At 46.6% G+C, this 15,201-nt stretch overlaps 2 protein-coding genes across 7 annotated transcripts in view; one reads left to right on the plus strand and one right to left on the minus strand.

Moving 5' to 3' along the window:
* The window catches only part of HCLS1 (hematopoietic cell-specific Lyn substrate 1), a 26,983-nt gene extending 19,061 nt beyond the window's left edge, over nucleotides 1-7,922 (plus strand). The window contains exons 7-14 of the mRNA XM_017891151.1: nucleotides 1,416-1,526; nucleotides 2,182-2,237; nucleotides 2,868-2,937; nucleotides 4,617-4,828; nucleotides 5,872-5,976; nucleotides 6,786-6,999; nucleotides 7,145-7,216; nucleotides 7,337-7,922. Coding sequence (XP_017746640.1) covers nucleotides 1,416-1,526; nucleotides 2,182-2,237; nucleotides 2,868-2,937; nucleotides 4,617-4,828; nucleotides 5,872-5,976; nucleotides 6,786-6,999; nucleotides 7,145-7,216; nucleotides 7,337-7,473 — 977 coding nt within the window. The 3' untranslated portion in view covers nucleotides 7,474-7,922. The remainder of the gene's footprint in view (nucleotides 1-1,415; nucleotides 1,527-2,181; nucleotides 2,238-2,867; nucleotides 2,938-4,616; nucleotides 4,829-5,871; nucleotides 5,977-6,785; nucleotides 7,000-7,144; nucleotides 7,217-7,336) is intronic.
* Nucleotides 7,923-11,247: 3,325 nt separating this feature from the next.
* FBXO40 (F-box protein 40) overlaps nucleotides 11,248-15,201 on the minus strand; it is a 37,286-nt gene continuing 33,332 nt past the window's right edge. For 5 of the 6 annotated variants that reach the window (XM_017891170.1, XM_017891179.1, XM_017891164.1 and 2 more), the window contains one exon: nucleotides 12,226-12,627. In XM_017891170.1, the coding sequence (XP_017746659.1) occupies nucleotides 12,412-12,627 (216 nt within the window). In that variant the 3' untranslated portion in view covers nucleotides 12,226-12,411. Of the gene's footprint in view, nucleotides 12,628-15,201 lie in introns of all 6 variants that reach the window. The other variant, XM_017891185.1, reaches the window with a different exon arrangement.

The raw sequence follows: 15,201 nt of genomic DNA on the forward strand, positions 1-15,201 counted from the left end.
AAAAAAAAAAAAAAAAAAAAATGTGTATTTGCATTCTACACTCAGATGTAGGCTTAGAGTTTCCATGTCTTAATAAGCAAATTTTCCCCCTATCAAATGTTGAACAGGCTACAAGCCCCCCTCATGATTTTCCTGGGTAAATGAGTAGAATTTTTCTAGCACTCTCTTACAGAAGTGGACAGAGCTTCGTTTCTGGCTTTCTTCTCTCCTCCCCCATTCTTATATGGAAGTTAGAATCGCAGAGCCTCGATCCTAATCCCTGTTCATTACATTTGGAATTTAAAATCTGACAGGTGTGGCAGTTCACACATGGAATCGCAGCACTTTGGGAGGCTGAGGGGGGTGGGTCCTTTGAGCCCAGGAGTTTAAGGCTAGACTGGGCAACACAGTGAGATCCCATCACTACAGACTTTTTTAAAATTAGCGAAGCATGGTGGCACGTGCCTGTGGTCTCAGTGACTCAGAAGGATTGCTTGACCCCAGGAGTTCAAGGTTACAGTGAGCCATGATTGTACCCTGCACTCTAGCCTAGGCAAAAGAGCAAGACCCTGCCTCTAAAAACAAACAAAAAAATCCCCCCAAAATGCCCTTGGGTTTACTGTGGCGTCAGTTCATAATTACCCTCACACATACAGCTTTGATTCATCTCTTTGTTTCTGGTTTCTAGAGCCAGGATTTTTTCCTTCCTTTCTTCTGAGCTTCACTTTGTTTTTTTTTTTGTTTTTTTTTTTTTTTTGAGATGGAGTCTCACTCTGCCACCTAGGCCGGAGTGCAATGGTGCAATCTCGGTTCACTGCAACCTCCACCTCCCAGGTTCAAGTGATTCTCTCCTGCCTCAGCCTCCCGAGTAGCTGGGACTACAGGCACACATCACCATGCCTGGATAATTTTTGTATTTTTTAGTAGAGACAGGGTTTCCCCATTTTGGCCAGGCTGGTCTCAAACTCCTGACCTCAGGTGATCCACCTGCCTTGGCCCCTAAAGTGCTGGGATTACAGGTATGAGCACCGTGCCCAGCCTGAGCTTCACTCTTTAAAACAAAATTGTTATGTTTTATCTGACATTTCTATGTGCTTATATGGGAGTAGGGGAAAGGCATACATTTCATGTATCTGCCTTTTTTTCTGCAATTTCCTCACTCTCTATACTTGCCCCTTCTTGAAGAAGAAGGGAGAAAATGGGAATGTTCTTCTCATCTTGGCATGGAAATGAGAGAAGAGAGGGAAAAAGTAAGCAATATTCAATTCAAAGACTACTTAAGACATGGTTTCTCTTTAATTCCCCTGTATTCAAGCCTTGCTCTTTTCCTAGGCCCCTAACACTCTGCATGCATTCCTGCTGACCTCTCTTCTCCAGCGCTTCCCTGTGTGCTGGAGCCTAAGGGTGGCCTCTCATGACTGCTCCTTCGACCGCAGATTACTCTCGTGGCTTTGGTGGCCGGTACGGGGTGGAGAAGGATAAACGGGACAAAGCAGCTCTGGGATATGACTACAAGGGAGAGACGGAGAAACACGAGTCCCAGCGAGGTGAGTTGGGGTTGGAAGGGGGAAAGTCACAGATAGCACAGGGCTCTCCTTCCTTCCTTTCTGGAAGCTCACCCAGGGGCCCCAGAATACAGAGGGGGCAGATGTGCAGAGCAGGGGGTACACAGGCAGTAAGCACATGTGGGGGATGGATGGTGGTACTGAGGGAAGAGAGGAGAGGTGGAGAGGAAAACAGCAGGATTAAGAGCAGGGCCTAGGAGGGAGGTGAGAGAGAAGGGAGCATTGAGGAAGGAATGAGGACAGACAGGCTAGGTGATGGTCAGAGGATGGTTTGCCATGAGTCTTACAGGGCTCTCTGCTGTCCTCACAGAGGATAAAGAGGTTTACTGCTTCCCTGGAACCCACAGGGATGACTGGAGTCCCCTCTGTATTTTTTCCTATTTCTTTTACATTTTTCCTTATCTGTTGCTTTCCACTTTCCATGTTTCCCTATTTCCATCATTCTCTTCTCCATTCTCTCCCAGATTTTTCCCCATCTGTTTCCTTCTCTTCCCATCCATGCCTCCCTCTATCCTCTGATTCTCACATTTCCTCCTATGTCTGTTTTCCACATTCCTATTTTTCTTCCCACTGATTCTTCTTACTACCCATTCCCAGCATTTTGATCTCCTATAACTCAGAACTTTCTGTCCTGCAGATTATGCCAAGGGCTTTGGTGGCCAATATGGAATCCAGAAGGACCGAGTGGATAAGGTAAAGCACCAGAACACCAATGTCTTAAGAAGTTCCCTAAGTTTAGGAAAGTGCGCAGAGAAGAGTGTGAAGAAGGCTGGGAGAGGGAGGGGATGGTGGTTCTGGGCACACAGAGCCTGTCCTGCTGGTGTCCCGCACTCCCCACTGACTGCCCTCAGCGTCTAAGGGGCATGTCTTCCAAAGCCTGAGCTTTGACTGAGGACGGTGGGAGAGGCATACAGAGACACAGATAAACCACAGGGAAAGGTGGCGTTGGACTTGAAATGGTATTGATTTCTTCGTATTGCTTAACCCAATCTTAATTCTCTTCCCACCCCATGCCACTGTCCTCCCTATACTAGTTCCTCCTCATGCATTGGCCATGGGCCCTGCTACATTTTAGGCAACTGGGCTTGGAGACATGAGATTCTAAGGTCACTGAGCTTTTGAAAGGGGGAGCTGAACCCAGCAGTTAAGAACTTCTTTACCCCCTCTCTACCACAAAACAATGTTGGAACATGCTGTCCAGTTGTTGAGCATCCAATGGTTAGGGATACCTCCTATAGTGGTCCCCAGCGCCCAATACCACCTCCAGGTCACCATTACCCCTGCCTCTCTCCCGCAACACATGTGCTGTTCTCCTGCCTGCAGAGCGCTGTCGGCTTCAATGAAATGGAGGCCCCAACCACAGCTTATAAGAAGACGACGCCCATAGAAGCCGGTGAGGCTTAGTGATTCACTCTCCATGCACCTCACTTCCTTCTCCCTCATTCTTTTTCTTCCCCAGCCTATATCCTCCATGCCTTTAACTACCTAGATTAGCTGAGGTAGACCTGATCCCTATCCTCATATTCCCAGATTCTGTCTCTCCTAGAAAAACCAGGTAAGGCGGGGCTCACGCCTGTAATCCCAGCACTTCGGGAGGCTAAGATGGGAGGATTGCTTGAGCTCAGGAGTTTAAGAATAGCTTGGACAACCTGGGGAAACCCCATCTTTATAAAAAATACAAAAATTAGCCAGGCATGGTGGTGCATGCCTGTAATCCCAGCTACTTGGGAGTCTGAGGCAGGAGAATTGCTTGAACCTAGGAGGTGGAAGTTGGAGTGAGCTGAGATCATGCCACTGAACTCCAACCCAGGTGACAGAGTGAGACTCTATAAAAAGAAAGAAGAAAAGAAGGAAAGAAAGAAAGAGAGAGAGAGAGAGAGAAGAAAAAGAAAGAAAAGAAAGAAAGAAAAGAAAGAAAGAAAGAGAGAGAGAGAGAAAGAAAGAAAGAGAGAAAGAAAGAGAGAAAGAGAAAGAAAGAACCAAGTCAAGTGGATAGAGAGAGTGACGTCAGGGAAGGAATTGGAGGCAGAGAACAAAATGTGGTGTGGAGCCGGGGTGGGATGGCTTGGGAACATTGGTGGGGAACCACTTGGGAAGGACACATAGGGATAGTAGCTTCGGATAGGGTTGAGGATGAGTGGTGGCTTGAAGAAGGCATACAGATTTATGGAATATGGACAGGGGAGGATGCTGGTTGGAAGCCCAAAGTTTACAATTTAGAAAGGACACAGGTGGGCTGGGCAAGGTGGCTCACACCTGCAATCCCAGCACTTTGGGAGGCTGAAGTAGGAGAATCACTTGAACCCAGGAGTTCAAGACAAGGCTGGGCAACACAGCAAGATCCCCTCTCTACAAAAAATACAAAAATTAGCCGGGTGTGGGGGTACACATCTGTGGTCCCAACTACTCCAGAGGCTGAGGTAGGAGGATTGCTTGAGCCTGGGAGGTTGAGGTTGCAGTGTGCCATGACTGCACCACTGCACTCCAGCCTGGGCTAAGACCCTGTCTCAAAACAAGACAAAACTAAATAAAAAGACACGAGTCTTAGGTCACATAGCCTGGCTTTATAAAAATCCAGGCTTTGCCGGTTGCAGTGGCTCACGCCTGTAATCCCAGCACTTTGGGAGGCCGAGGCGGGTGGATCATCTGAGGTCTAAAGTTCGAGGCCAGCCTGACCAGCATGGAGAAACCCCATCTCTACTAAAAATACAAAATTAGCCAGGCGTGGTGGCGCATGCCTGTAATCCCAGCTACTCAGGAAGGCTGAGGCAAGAGAATCGCCTGAATTCCGGGAGGTGGAGATTGCAGTGAGCCGAGATCGCTCCATTGCCCTCCAGCCTGTGCAATAAAAGCAAAAGTCCGTCTCAAAAAAAAAAAAAAAAAAATTCCAGGCTTCAGGGCTATGCCATCCTCCTATAATCCCCTTGTTCCTCTGTCAATACCTCTTTACCTTCCTGTCCCAGAAATCCCTCCTCCTGGATATTTAACTGATTCCCCTTCTTCCTTCAAGTGCCATGCCCTTCCCCACCCTCCATTCCAAGACAACCCTAATTCTTCTTGCCCTGTCTGCAGCTTCTAGTGGTGCCCGTGGGCTGAAGGCGAAATTTGAGTCCATGGCTGAGGAGAAGAGGAAGCGAGAGGAAGAGGAGAAGGCACAGCAGGTGGCCAGGAGGCAACAGGAGCGAAAGGCTGTGACAAAGATGAGCCCTGAGGCTCCACAGCCAGTGATAGCTATGGAAGAGCCGGCAGTTCCGGCCCCACTGCCCAAGAAAATCTCCTCAGAGGTGAGCGCCTGGCCCGCTGGGATCCACATCCGGGATCTCTTGCCCAGACAGGAGCCTAAGGGGTCCAAACCATTGGCAGAAAATAAGGCAAAAGCCTCCCCTGGGTTAGGCAGGGTCTGTTGTCTCTGTCTTTAGAAGACTTCAGTCTGACTGTAATTGGACCTCCTATCAGAATGTCAGAAAAAACCCTCAAGATTTACATAGTACAACAGAAAGCAAGTCACCAGCCAGCACAGCCAATTATTGCTGTAGGAACTATGAGGAAGGGGCCATCACTTCAGGTTGGAGCCCATCTTGAGGGATGAGTTCCATTTGAATTGGCAGAGAGCAGGAGAGGGTGTTCCTGGTAAATGTAGCAGTGAAGACATGCATGGTGTGGTGGCTCATGCCTGTAATCCTAGCACTTGGGGAGGAGGCCAAGTTAAGAGGATCACCTGAAGCCAGGAGTTCTAGACCAACCTGGGCAACATAGTAAGACCCTATCTCTATAAAAAAATTTTTTTTAATTAGCTGGGCATTGTGGTGCGTGCCTATAGTCCCAGCTACTTGGGAGGCTTGGAGAGGAGGATCGTTTGAGCCTAGGAGTTTGAGGCTACAGTGAGCTATGATCTCACCACTATGCTCTAGCCAGGGCAGCATAGTGAGACCCTGTCTCAAAATATATATAAAATAAAATAAACAGAATGAAGATGGGCCAAGCGTGGTGGCTCACGCCTGTAATCCCAGCACTTTGGGAGGCCAAGGTGGCCAGATCACGAGGTCAGGAGATCAGGAGTTCAAGACCAGCCTGACCAATGTAGTGAAACCCTGAATCTACTAAAAATACAAAAATTAGCCAGGCATGGTGGCCCGTGCCTGTAATCCCAGCTACTCAGGAGGCTGAGGCAGGAAAATCGCCTGAACCCGGGAGGCGGAGGTTGCAGTGAGCTATCACACCACTGCACTCCAGCCTGGGCTACAGAGCGAGAGTCTGTCTCAAAACAAAATAAAAAAAGAGTGAAGATGGAGGCTTGCTTACTTGAGAGATGCTTCATTCTCCACAGGCCTGGCCTCCAGCTGGGACTCCTCCATCATCAGAGCCTGAGCCTGTGAGAACCAGCAGGCAACACCCAGTGCCATTGCTGCCCGTTAGGCAGACTCTCCTGGAGGTAAGCAAACCCTCAAAGATTCTCTGCCGGCCGGGCGCCGTGGCTCACACCTGTAATCCTAGCAGTTTGGGAGGCTGAGACGGGCGGATCACAAGGTCAGGAGATCGAGACCATCCTTTGCTAGCACGGTGAAACCCCGTCTTTACTAAAAATACAAAAAAATAGCAGGGCGTGGTGGTGGGTTACTGTAGTCCCAGCTACTCGGGAAGCTGAGGCAGGAGAATGGCATGAACCTAGGAAACGGAGCTTGCAGTGAGCAGAGATTGCACCACTGCACTCCAGCCTGGGCGACAGAGCAAGACTCCGTCTCAAAAAAAAAAAAAAAAAGATTCTCTGCCCTCACCCCATCTCCTCCAGTCTTAGGAAGGTGGGCTATGCAGGGTGGCCAACCATCGTTGTTTTCCTCGCACTGTTCTGGTGTTAGCACTGAAGACCCTGCCTTCTGGGAAACTCCTCAGTCCTGGGCAAATTAGGACAGCTGGTTATCCTAGCTGTGGTAGCTCAACAATGTGCTTTTGCTTCAATGTTTTCTTGGCCTCCCAAAGAATCTGACTCGCTTTCTACTTCCCTCCCCTCACACCTTTTACATTCTCTTCCCATTGTCTCTGGAACATGTTTTGGGTGAGTGGGTGTGGGAGGAGGTTGAGGAATGAAGATGGATGAAAGGCTGTGTTCCCCAGGACAGGCTGTTAGATGGAGGCAAGGGTGGAGGGGAGAAGAGGTAGGGTGGTGAAGGGCAGGGGTCTTACTCCTCCATTGAGTCCTCCTGGAGAGTGGAAGTCACACTGCTCCACACTGTCTCTTCTCAGGACAACGAGGAGCCCCCAGCTCTGCCCCCTAGGACTCTGGAAGGCCTCCAGGTGGAAGAAGAGTCAGTGTATGAAGCAGAGCCTGAGCCCGAGCCTGAGAATGACTATGAGGATGTGGAGGAGATGGACAGGCATGAGCAGGAGGATGAACCAGAGGGGGACTATGAGGAGGTGCTCGAGCCTGAAGGTTCTTCTTTTTCTTCTGCTCCGGCTGGTGAGTGATGGGAGGAGAAGCAGGAGAATTTGGTCATGTCCAGGGGAGGGTAAGAGGAAGAAGAATTTCTCCATTGCCCCAGTAGGATCTTTCTCTGTTTGCCTTCTTCATGCTGATGAGATCATGTTTGTTTCTCATTATGCAGGATCATCAGGCTGCCCGGTTGGAGCTGGGGCTCTGGGGATCTCAGCTGTGGCCCTATATGATTACCAAGGAGGTAGGTTGGGAGTGGCCTGCGGAGCCTGGTACCTGCAGGCTACTGATTTAAGACAAGGGGACGTGGGAAAAGAGACATTCATGTCTGACCATTCTAATATCCCCTCAACTTTCTCCTCAGAGGGAAGTGATGAGCTTTCCTTTGATCCAGACGACGTAATCACTGACATTGAGATGGTGGACGAGGGCTGGTGGCGGGGACATTGCCATGGCCACTTTGGACTCTTCCCTGCAAATTACGTCAAGCTTCTGGAGTGACTGGAGCTCACTGTCCACTGCAACTGTGATTTCCCATGTCTAAAGTGGCTCTGCCTCCACCCCCTCCCTATTCCTTTTGCAGATGTCTAACCAGATGAGATTCTGGACAGACTTCCCTCTCCCGCTTCATTAAGGGCTTGGGGCAGAGATAGCATGGGGAAGGAGGTCCCCTTCCCCAAGAATCCTCTCTACCCTGGATGAGCTCATGGACATTTCTCTTGTGGTCTTGCCTCCTTCCCCATGAACACCTCTCTACCACCCCAAGCTCTGCTCTAGTCCTCTATGAGCTCTGGGCTTCCTGGTTTGTTTACCCGGAAAAGTATGTCTAGATTGTGTGGTTTGCCTGGTTGTGCTATTTGCTCACTTTCCTTCCCTGAAGAAATATCTCTGAACCTTCTTTCTGTTCAGTCCTAAAATTCGAAATAAAGTGAGACTATGGTTCACCTGTATGCTGAGGTAAATAATACTTTTTGTGTGGCCCTCATGGCCCCAAATCTTAAGGCTCCAGCCTTTCCCCTTGCAGACATATCCAGGAGACTTTCTCTTACCACTGCCAATTCTCCTGCATGCTAGATGTCAAAGGCTAGGCCTTTTCCTTAGGTTGAACTTTTTTTTTTTGTTTTTTTTGAGAAGGAGTCTTGCTTTGTCACCCAGGCTGGGGTGCCGCAGCGTGATCTCAGCTTACTGCAGCCTCCACTTCCCAGGTTCAAGAGATTCTCCTGCCTCAGCCTCCCGAGTAGCTGTGACTGCAGGTGTGTGCCACCACGCCCGGCTAATTTTTGAATTTTTAATAGAGATGGAATTTCCCCATGTTGGCCAGGCTGGTCTCGAACTCCTGACCTCAAGTGATCGCCCCCACTTAGCCTCCAAAGTGCTGGGATTACAGGCATAAGCCACTGCACCAGGCCTCCTTAGGCTGCATTTTAAACCCAGTCCAAAACAGATCAGCCTGAGCAATGGCTGGGCATGGTGGTGTGGGCCTATAGTCCCAATACTCAGTAGTCTAAGGTGGGAGAATCACCTGAGCCTGGGAAGTCAAAGTCAAGGCTTCAGTGAGCTGTGATCGCACCACTGCACTCCAACTTGGGTGACAGAGTGAGACCCTGTCTCAAAAAAAAAAAGGAAAAGAAAAGAAAAGAAAGAAAAAAGAAAGAAAAGATGGAGAAGGCATTGGAATCAAGGGGGAGCTAGAATGAGTTGCTAAGACCCATAGTTAGTTGCTCCAGGGCTTCATAGAGTTGGTGAGCTGCCCAGCAGGGTGTCCAAGGGAGAGAATTCAGTCTTGGGTTCATAGTTTCTGTTTCTGGTTGGGCCAGTAAAGCCCCTTTCTCATTCTTCTTTTCTGCTTATCACTAGAGACAGAAACTAAAAACCATGGCTTCAGGCTGCTAAAAACCTAAAACAAAACAAAACAGAACTACAACACAATAAGGCAGGTTGGGACAAGCTTGGCTTGTGCTCTGGTCTTTCTTCATGATACACACTTGGTTTCAGCGACAACTTCTATGCCTGTGAAACACACATCTGTCTCTAGACTTAACTCATAGGATTCACCCAATTAGCCTTTCAGAGTGCAAAGCAGCTTTTATTTCCTCTTCTAGAGACATTGAGATTTCTAGTATACAGAGGTCAGTCACCACAGATATACTCCGTCTCATTCTTCACTTCAGTTTGATTTGATATCACACATAAATCAGACTTTTATAGTGATTTCCGTGACACATCTTCAAGTTCCACCTTGCTTTTCACTTTTTCCTTTGTTGTGAGACAGAAACTTCTTTTCCAGACCCTTATGCTACTAAGGCAGCAAGGTCCTCTCTGGCCCAGTTCTACAGACCTCAGCCTCCATGTTCAGCTGATCTCTACTCTGGACTTGCCTTTCTTGGTGATGATACTCACCAAGGGCTCTGCCCATAGATATGTCCCCTCCTTGTGTACACAGTCCCTCTTTGCTCCCCTCAGCTGTTTCTAAATCTGAAGCCACATCTAGCTGTCTTGCCTCTGTCAGATAACACTTGCTGTTCATGCCGTTCACTCCAGCTTCCTCTCACAAATCATTTCTGTCTAATCCATAGTCGCTCTGAAAGGCTTTGGTGCCACTGCCCTCTCACTATGAAGTGTGCTTATCTTATTGAAGCTCGTGCTTCAACACAGCTCTGAAGGCAGCAACTGGAGGGGAAGAGTGCGATTTGAAGTGTACAACCCACAAAGCAGTTGTGGGCAGTGCCACTCTCCTGAGGCTGCCCCCACCCACCCAGTTTGGGAAGGGAAAGCCCTCTGCCCTCTTCCTTTCTCTAAGTAGCAGCTTTCTCCTCCATCCATCCATAGCCCCTGAATTTCATCTCCATGGGTCTGTAGTTTCCCTTTCTATTTCTATTAAAATCACAAACCTAGAGTGGACTTTAGGAGCTTTTTTCCTCTATGTAGGAAGGACTAGATTCAAAATATGTGGAACTACCACCTGGACAACTCTCTTCCTTTCTTCCCACTGCAGTGTTAGCTTCTTTCCAGTTACTCATCTTCACAGAATAAAACCTTAGGTCACACCCTAGTCATATTTTTATAAAATGGTGCCTTATATACAAATAAGAAATATAAACCAAAGGATGGAATCAGGAATAGAGTGACATTACCAAATAGTACCAAGTGGCACATGACAATGAAAAGATGAGCACATTTCTGGTCTGGGACTTGCTCTACTGCCTTCTCCACTCTTTTCAGAGGTTTCACCTACTTCATCTACACCAGCTCTGAACCATGTTTAGAGAGAACCCAGGCAATAACAAGCACCCAGATTGACTAGACTCTTTCTTTTGTTGGCTAAATTTTTTATCATCTGCTTCTGTACAATCCCTGTCCTTTTCTTTTCCTATTTCCCACTTGCTTGAGGACTGCTAGGACTGCTGGGAAAATGACACCAATTACAGTGAAAGGAATATAAACACAAGGCTAGTAATTCAACACTCCTGGCTTCCGGTATAACCAAAGAGAGCTGAAAGGATACATTCCTGCATGTGGCTGAAGGACATGAAGCCATACCAAACAAATCATTTCCATCTGGTTCCCAACTTAAAATCACCACGTGTCTAAAACCTATTTCATAAATAAAGAGCTGTATTAAATCATAACTATTGTGGATGACTATGTGAGATAAGATTTTGCTGCACCAAAAAATAAGCATATCCTAACTTATTGTCACTAGTATGACATCCTTTAGGGATTTTCAACCGGGAGCCATTTTGCTCCCCGACCTTTAGCAATGTCTGGTGACATTTTTGGTTGTTGCCACTATGGGGGTGCTACTGGCATTTAATGGATAGGCCAAGGATGCTACCAAGTATCTTGTAGCACACAGAACAGTCCCTTGCAACAAATAATTATCCAGTTCAGACCAGATACAGTGGCTTACACCTATAATCCCAGCACTTTGGGAGGCCAAGGTGGGCGGGTCACCTGAGGTGGGGAGTTCGAGATCAGCCTGACCAACATGGAGAAACCCCGTTTCTACTAAAAATACAAAATCAGCCAGGCATGTAATCCCAGCTACTCAGGAGGCTGAGGCAGGAGAATCGCTTGAACCCAGGAGGCGGAGGAGGTTGCGGTGAGCCGAGATCGTTGTCATTGCGCTCTAGCCTGGGCAACAAGAGTGAAACGCCATCCCCTCCCCACCGACAAAAAAAATTATCCATTTAAAAATGTCAATATTCCAAGTCTCTTAAGAAGCCCTGCTTTAGGGAGTGCTAGTTTCTACTGTGTCTTTTTTTCTTTTACTTTTGTTCTTATGAATATTTACTGTTTGTTACCAAAAACAGCAGTATCATCCATTTTTGTCAGACTGAATGCATGACCAGCAATATGGATGGGGAGGAGCAATTTCAGGGAGCCATTAGGTTCACATGTCTTCCTCTCCAAGACCCCAATGGGGTACCCAAGTGGTGTCTAGGAGCTGGTGACTGGCGCCATAGGAACTGCAGTGGGCCTTGTCTGGACTTTGCCAAAGGTGTGGTCTCCCTGGGCTACCCTGTGCATTCTGGCATGACGCTGAGGTTGGCATTAGTGTACTGAGGTCATTTCAGATAGCACAGGGTGGCCCAGGGCCATGCCTATGTTCTGCCTAACTCAGAACATAATTTTCTGAAGAAAAAACATCTTGACCCTTAAGTCATTATTAAAATGTTACAAAGTAGGCTTGTGGCTTTTTGTCCTAATGTTCTCCATAAATATGGTGTCTCCTTTGGACTCCCCATTTCTCAAGGCTTTCCTACTGTATGTTGCCAAGATTCTAACAACAGACTCTGTGACCCCATGTTTTGGCCTGTGGTGTCTTCAAGGCTGCCATGCTCAGTCAGGGGCTCTCCTACGTCAGGCTGTGTTAGAACTACCCTGGCCTAGAGGCAGTAGAATGGCCAAAACGAGCCCTGGACTTGACCATCAAAACAGACCCAGCTCCAGAGCCTCCAGCTTTGTTCCCTTCACCCTGCATTCCCTGGGGAGTAACTCTTTGCACCTTAGTCCCATTCTGCGTTTCCTGTCTCATAAATTTGAAAGTGCTTTGTAAACTGAAAAGTCCATGTAAAAGCACAGGCCTGTACTGATTATGGAATTTCATGCTCTCTCATCGCTTAAGAAATTGGGTCCATCTTCCAAATGGCCTCAAATTACTTATTTTCTTCTCAGACCAATCTATTTTAGAAAGAAAGAAAAAAGAAAAGAAAAGAAAAAAGGAAATAAGTCATTAATATGTCACTATGGTACAAGACATGGCTTAGGAAATTCTTAGGCCTTGTGTTGAGGTTTTGAAGGACATTGCATGTTCCAATACACCCTGATAAGCAAATAGGCAGTTTACAGAAGGGAGTCTACAAAACCACACTCTGTCCTACTTCAGGAACTCCGAGAAGAAATCCAAGAAGGGTGCATCGGGTGGCATCTGAATTTTTAGGAGACGTATCTTCCTCGTGGTCTGACTCTAAAGGTGGAGACTAAGCTCTCTCGGGCCTGCTCACGGGGCTGACACATGCTGGTCAAAAGAATCGGGTCAGTTTTGTGCTCTACGATGTTGAAAGGACAGGACTTCAGGTGCTCAGACATGGAGGTGACTTCATTAAACTCCCAGCTCTTGATTTTGGAGAAGAGGCTGCTGAACTGCCAGATCTGTTGAGAAAGATAGAAGTTCAAAGGTGAATATAGGGGTGTTACCCTCTGGCTGGCTTTATTTGGGCACTATAAGAAAATGTCCTTCTATTCTTCATATTCTTAGACTCCAGAGTGTTTAGTGGCTCCTGAAGACATTTGGTAGCCCCTTCTCCAGCATCCAACTCCTAGTTCCCCCTGCCAACCAATAATCTTCCCAACCAGCCCTGTAGTTGTGAGAATCACTAACACCAATCAGCATATTGACACACACTCTCCCTTGCTCCTCCACCAGCAAGTGATTAATTTTAGAGTAGATGCACAGTTCAAATCAGGACAATTAGTACCAGTGCAATTCTTATTCCAGAACTTTTGTTGGAGATACCAACAAGCAGATTCTCTTTTTCTTTCTGTACTTGAACTGCGAAGCTGAAGTCCTAGGAGCTGCCAGCAATCACCAGGGACCACCAAGTGAGAACTATCTTACAATGTAGCCATTATTGAGGAAGTAGAGGTAAAAAACAGAAAGAAGAGATGTCATTTGGGGACATTTTTTGAGCTGTTAGATTAAGCCTTACCTGAAGCCATTACCTTTAGACTTCTTAGTTACATAAGCCAATAAACTCCCTTTATTGTTTATGCCACTTTAGGTTGATTTTCTATTGCTCGAAATTAAAGTATTCTAACTCATAAGAGTCTCACTAGAATGGGAACCCCATAGGAAAATTCTATGAGTTCTGAAATATCCTCTGGTCTTTCCACCTGGGATGTAATGGCAAAGTCACCGTTTTCAAGTCTGGTTATGTGAGTAGGCATAGCCCAATACTCTTTCAACCTGACCACTTCACCTACAGTTTCTTGTCCTTGTTGCTATGTAGGAAAAGTGGTTTCTTTGAGATCTTAGAACTATTTCCCTTTTTACTTTAAAAATCCATTCTAATGTGAGTATCCTTTAGCCCCAACTAAATTTTCTTTCTTTCTTTCTGCAAGGAAATTAGCTTGTCCCAAATAATATCTGAGAGTGGTCAGCCATCATTGAACTGGGGACAAACTTGAGCCAAAAAATAATGGGATTTCTAGTATCTAAATTAAATTATTTACATCTGATGTTAGGCATTTTTAGACAATACTATTTCTGAAGGCAGTGTGTTAGTCTTCATTCATGTTTCTTCCTAATACGTGCTAGATTGGCAGTCAGTGTTTATTTAACACTTGAATTCAGGCACGTATATGAGAGAGAGAGTCTTGTAATTACTTTTTGAGGAAGACTGCTCAGGAATAAATAATGGAAAACATACAAAATGTTTTAGACATAATCAGTAAAAATAGATGCAAACAACTCTGACTCCCCAATGCCGATTTGCAAATACCACATATTAGGAAGAAATTCAACAGTGAGATTATGGAATTGTTGACCTAAATGGGCATCATAAATTCATGGTTCATATTACCAACATGTTTACCATGAGAAAGGATGCTATAGGCACTGGGATATGATGAATTAGGAGCCTCACTTCAGTATGGTACAAGCTAGTAGAAGTTATAATACACTTAAACAAACATGACCTATTGGGGAAAAGGAACAAGGTATTTCTGAAGGGAAGGGTTCTTTGATCTATACAGCAGAGTGTTTTTTGAACAATTAAATTAGCATTTGAACCAGGAGAAATCAGTGGGCCAAATTCATTTAGAATTTCAAAATGCCTTTATCAAAGGCAAAAACTGTTTTAAAAAATGAGTTGACATGGGACTGAGGAGATTTGTTGGCCTCCTGTATCAATCAGAGTCTAGAGCAGGGAACAGGCAGCACTCAGACTGGGTAATTTGAAGAGAATTTTTTTTTTAAAGGAATGATTTACAGACACAAGAGCAGGGTATAGGAAAGCCACGAGATACAGTGCAGTACCCAGGGTGAGTAGCTACCTAGAGAGTTATGCCCTGGGCCTGAAAAAGAAGAAGGAAGGTCGTTGGATCCCGGAGTGAGTAATTTTGTGTAGAGAGCCACCTGATAAAGCCACCTTCAGTGGAGGGACAGCACCTGCTCAAAGTGTCACAAAGGGGAGGAACCATGCAGGGGGGAAACCAGGAGAATAGATACTTCAACCTCATTCTTCCCTCCCTCCCATCTCCTGCTGACATGCTCCATTTAGGTTATCCCCACTGGAAGCTGGAGGGCAAGGGAGCCAGCTGAGGCAATCTGTCCAGGTCAGCCTCCTGGGGAGACAGACAGGGTGGAGAAGGATGGAGAATGGGTCTTGTGAGCAAACAGAAGATATTCAGCACACATACACAGATGAACAGGCACTACCCTCTGGATTGCTCTTTATGTGTTTACAGGTCTGTCTTTTCTACTAAACTGACCGTCTTGAGTCAGTCTGATTCTCAGCAACTGTTCCTGTGCCTAGTACCCTGCTTGGCACATAAAAAGCTGTTTAAGGCCAGGCGCAGTGGCTCACGCCTATAATCCCAGCACTTTAGGAGGCTGAGGGGAAAAATACAAAATTAGCCGGGTGTGGTGGTGCATGCCTGTAATCCCAACTACTCGGGAGACTGAGGCGGGAGAATTGCTTGAACCCAGGTGGCGGAGGTTGCAGT

Source organism: Rhinopithecus bieti, unplaced genomic scaffold (genome assembly GCF_001698545.2).
Source record: "Rhinopithecus bieti isolate Rb0 unplaced genomic scaffold, ASM169854v2 scaffold_759, whole genome shotgun sequence".
Taxonomy (NCBI): domain Eukaryota; kingdom Metazoa; phylum Chordata; class Mammalia; order Primates; family Cercopithecidae; genus Rhinopithecus; species Rhinopithecus bieti.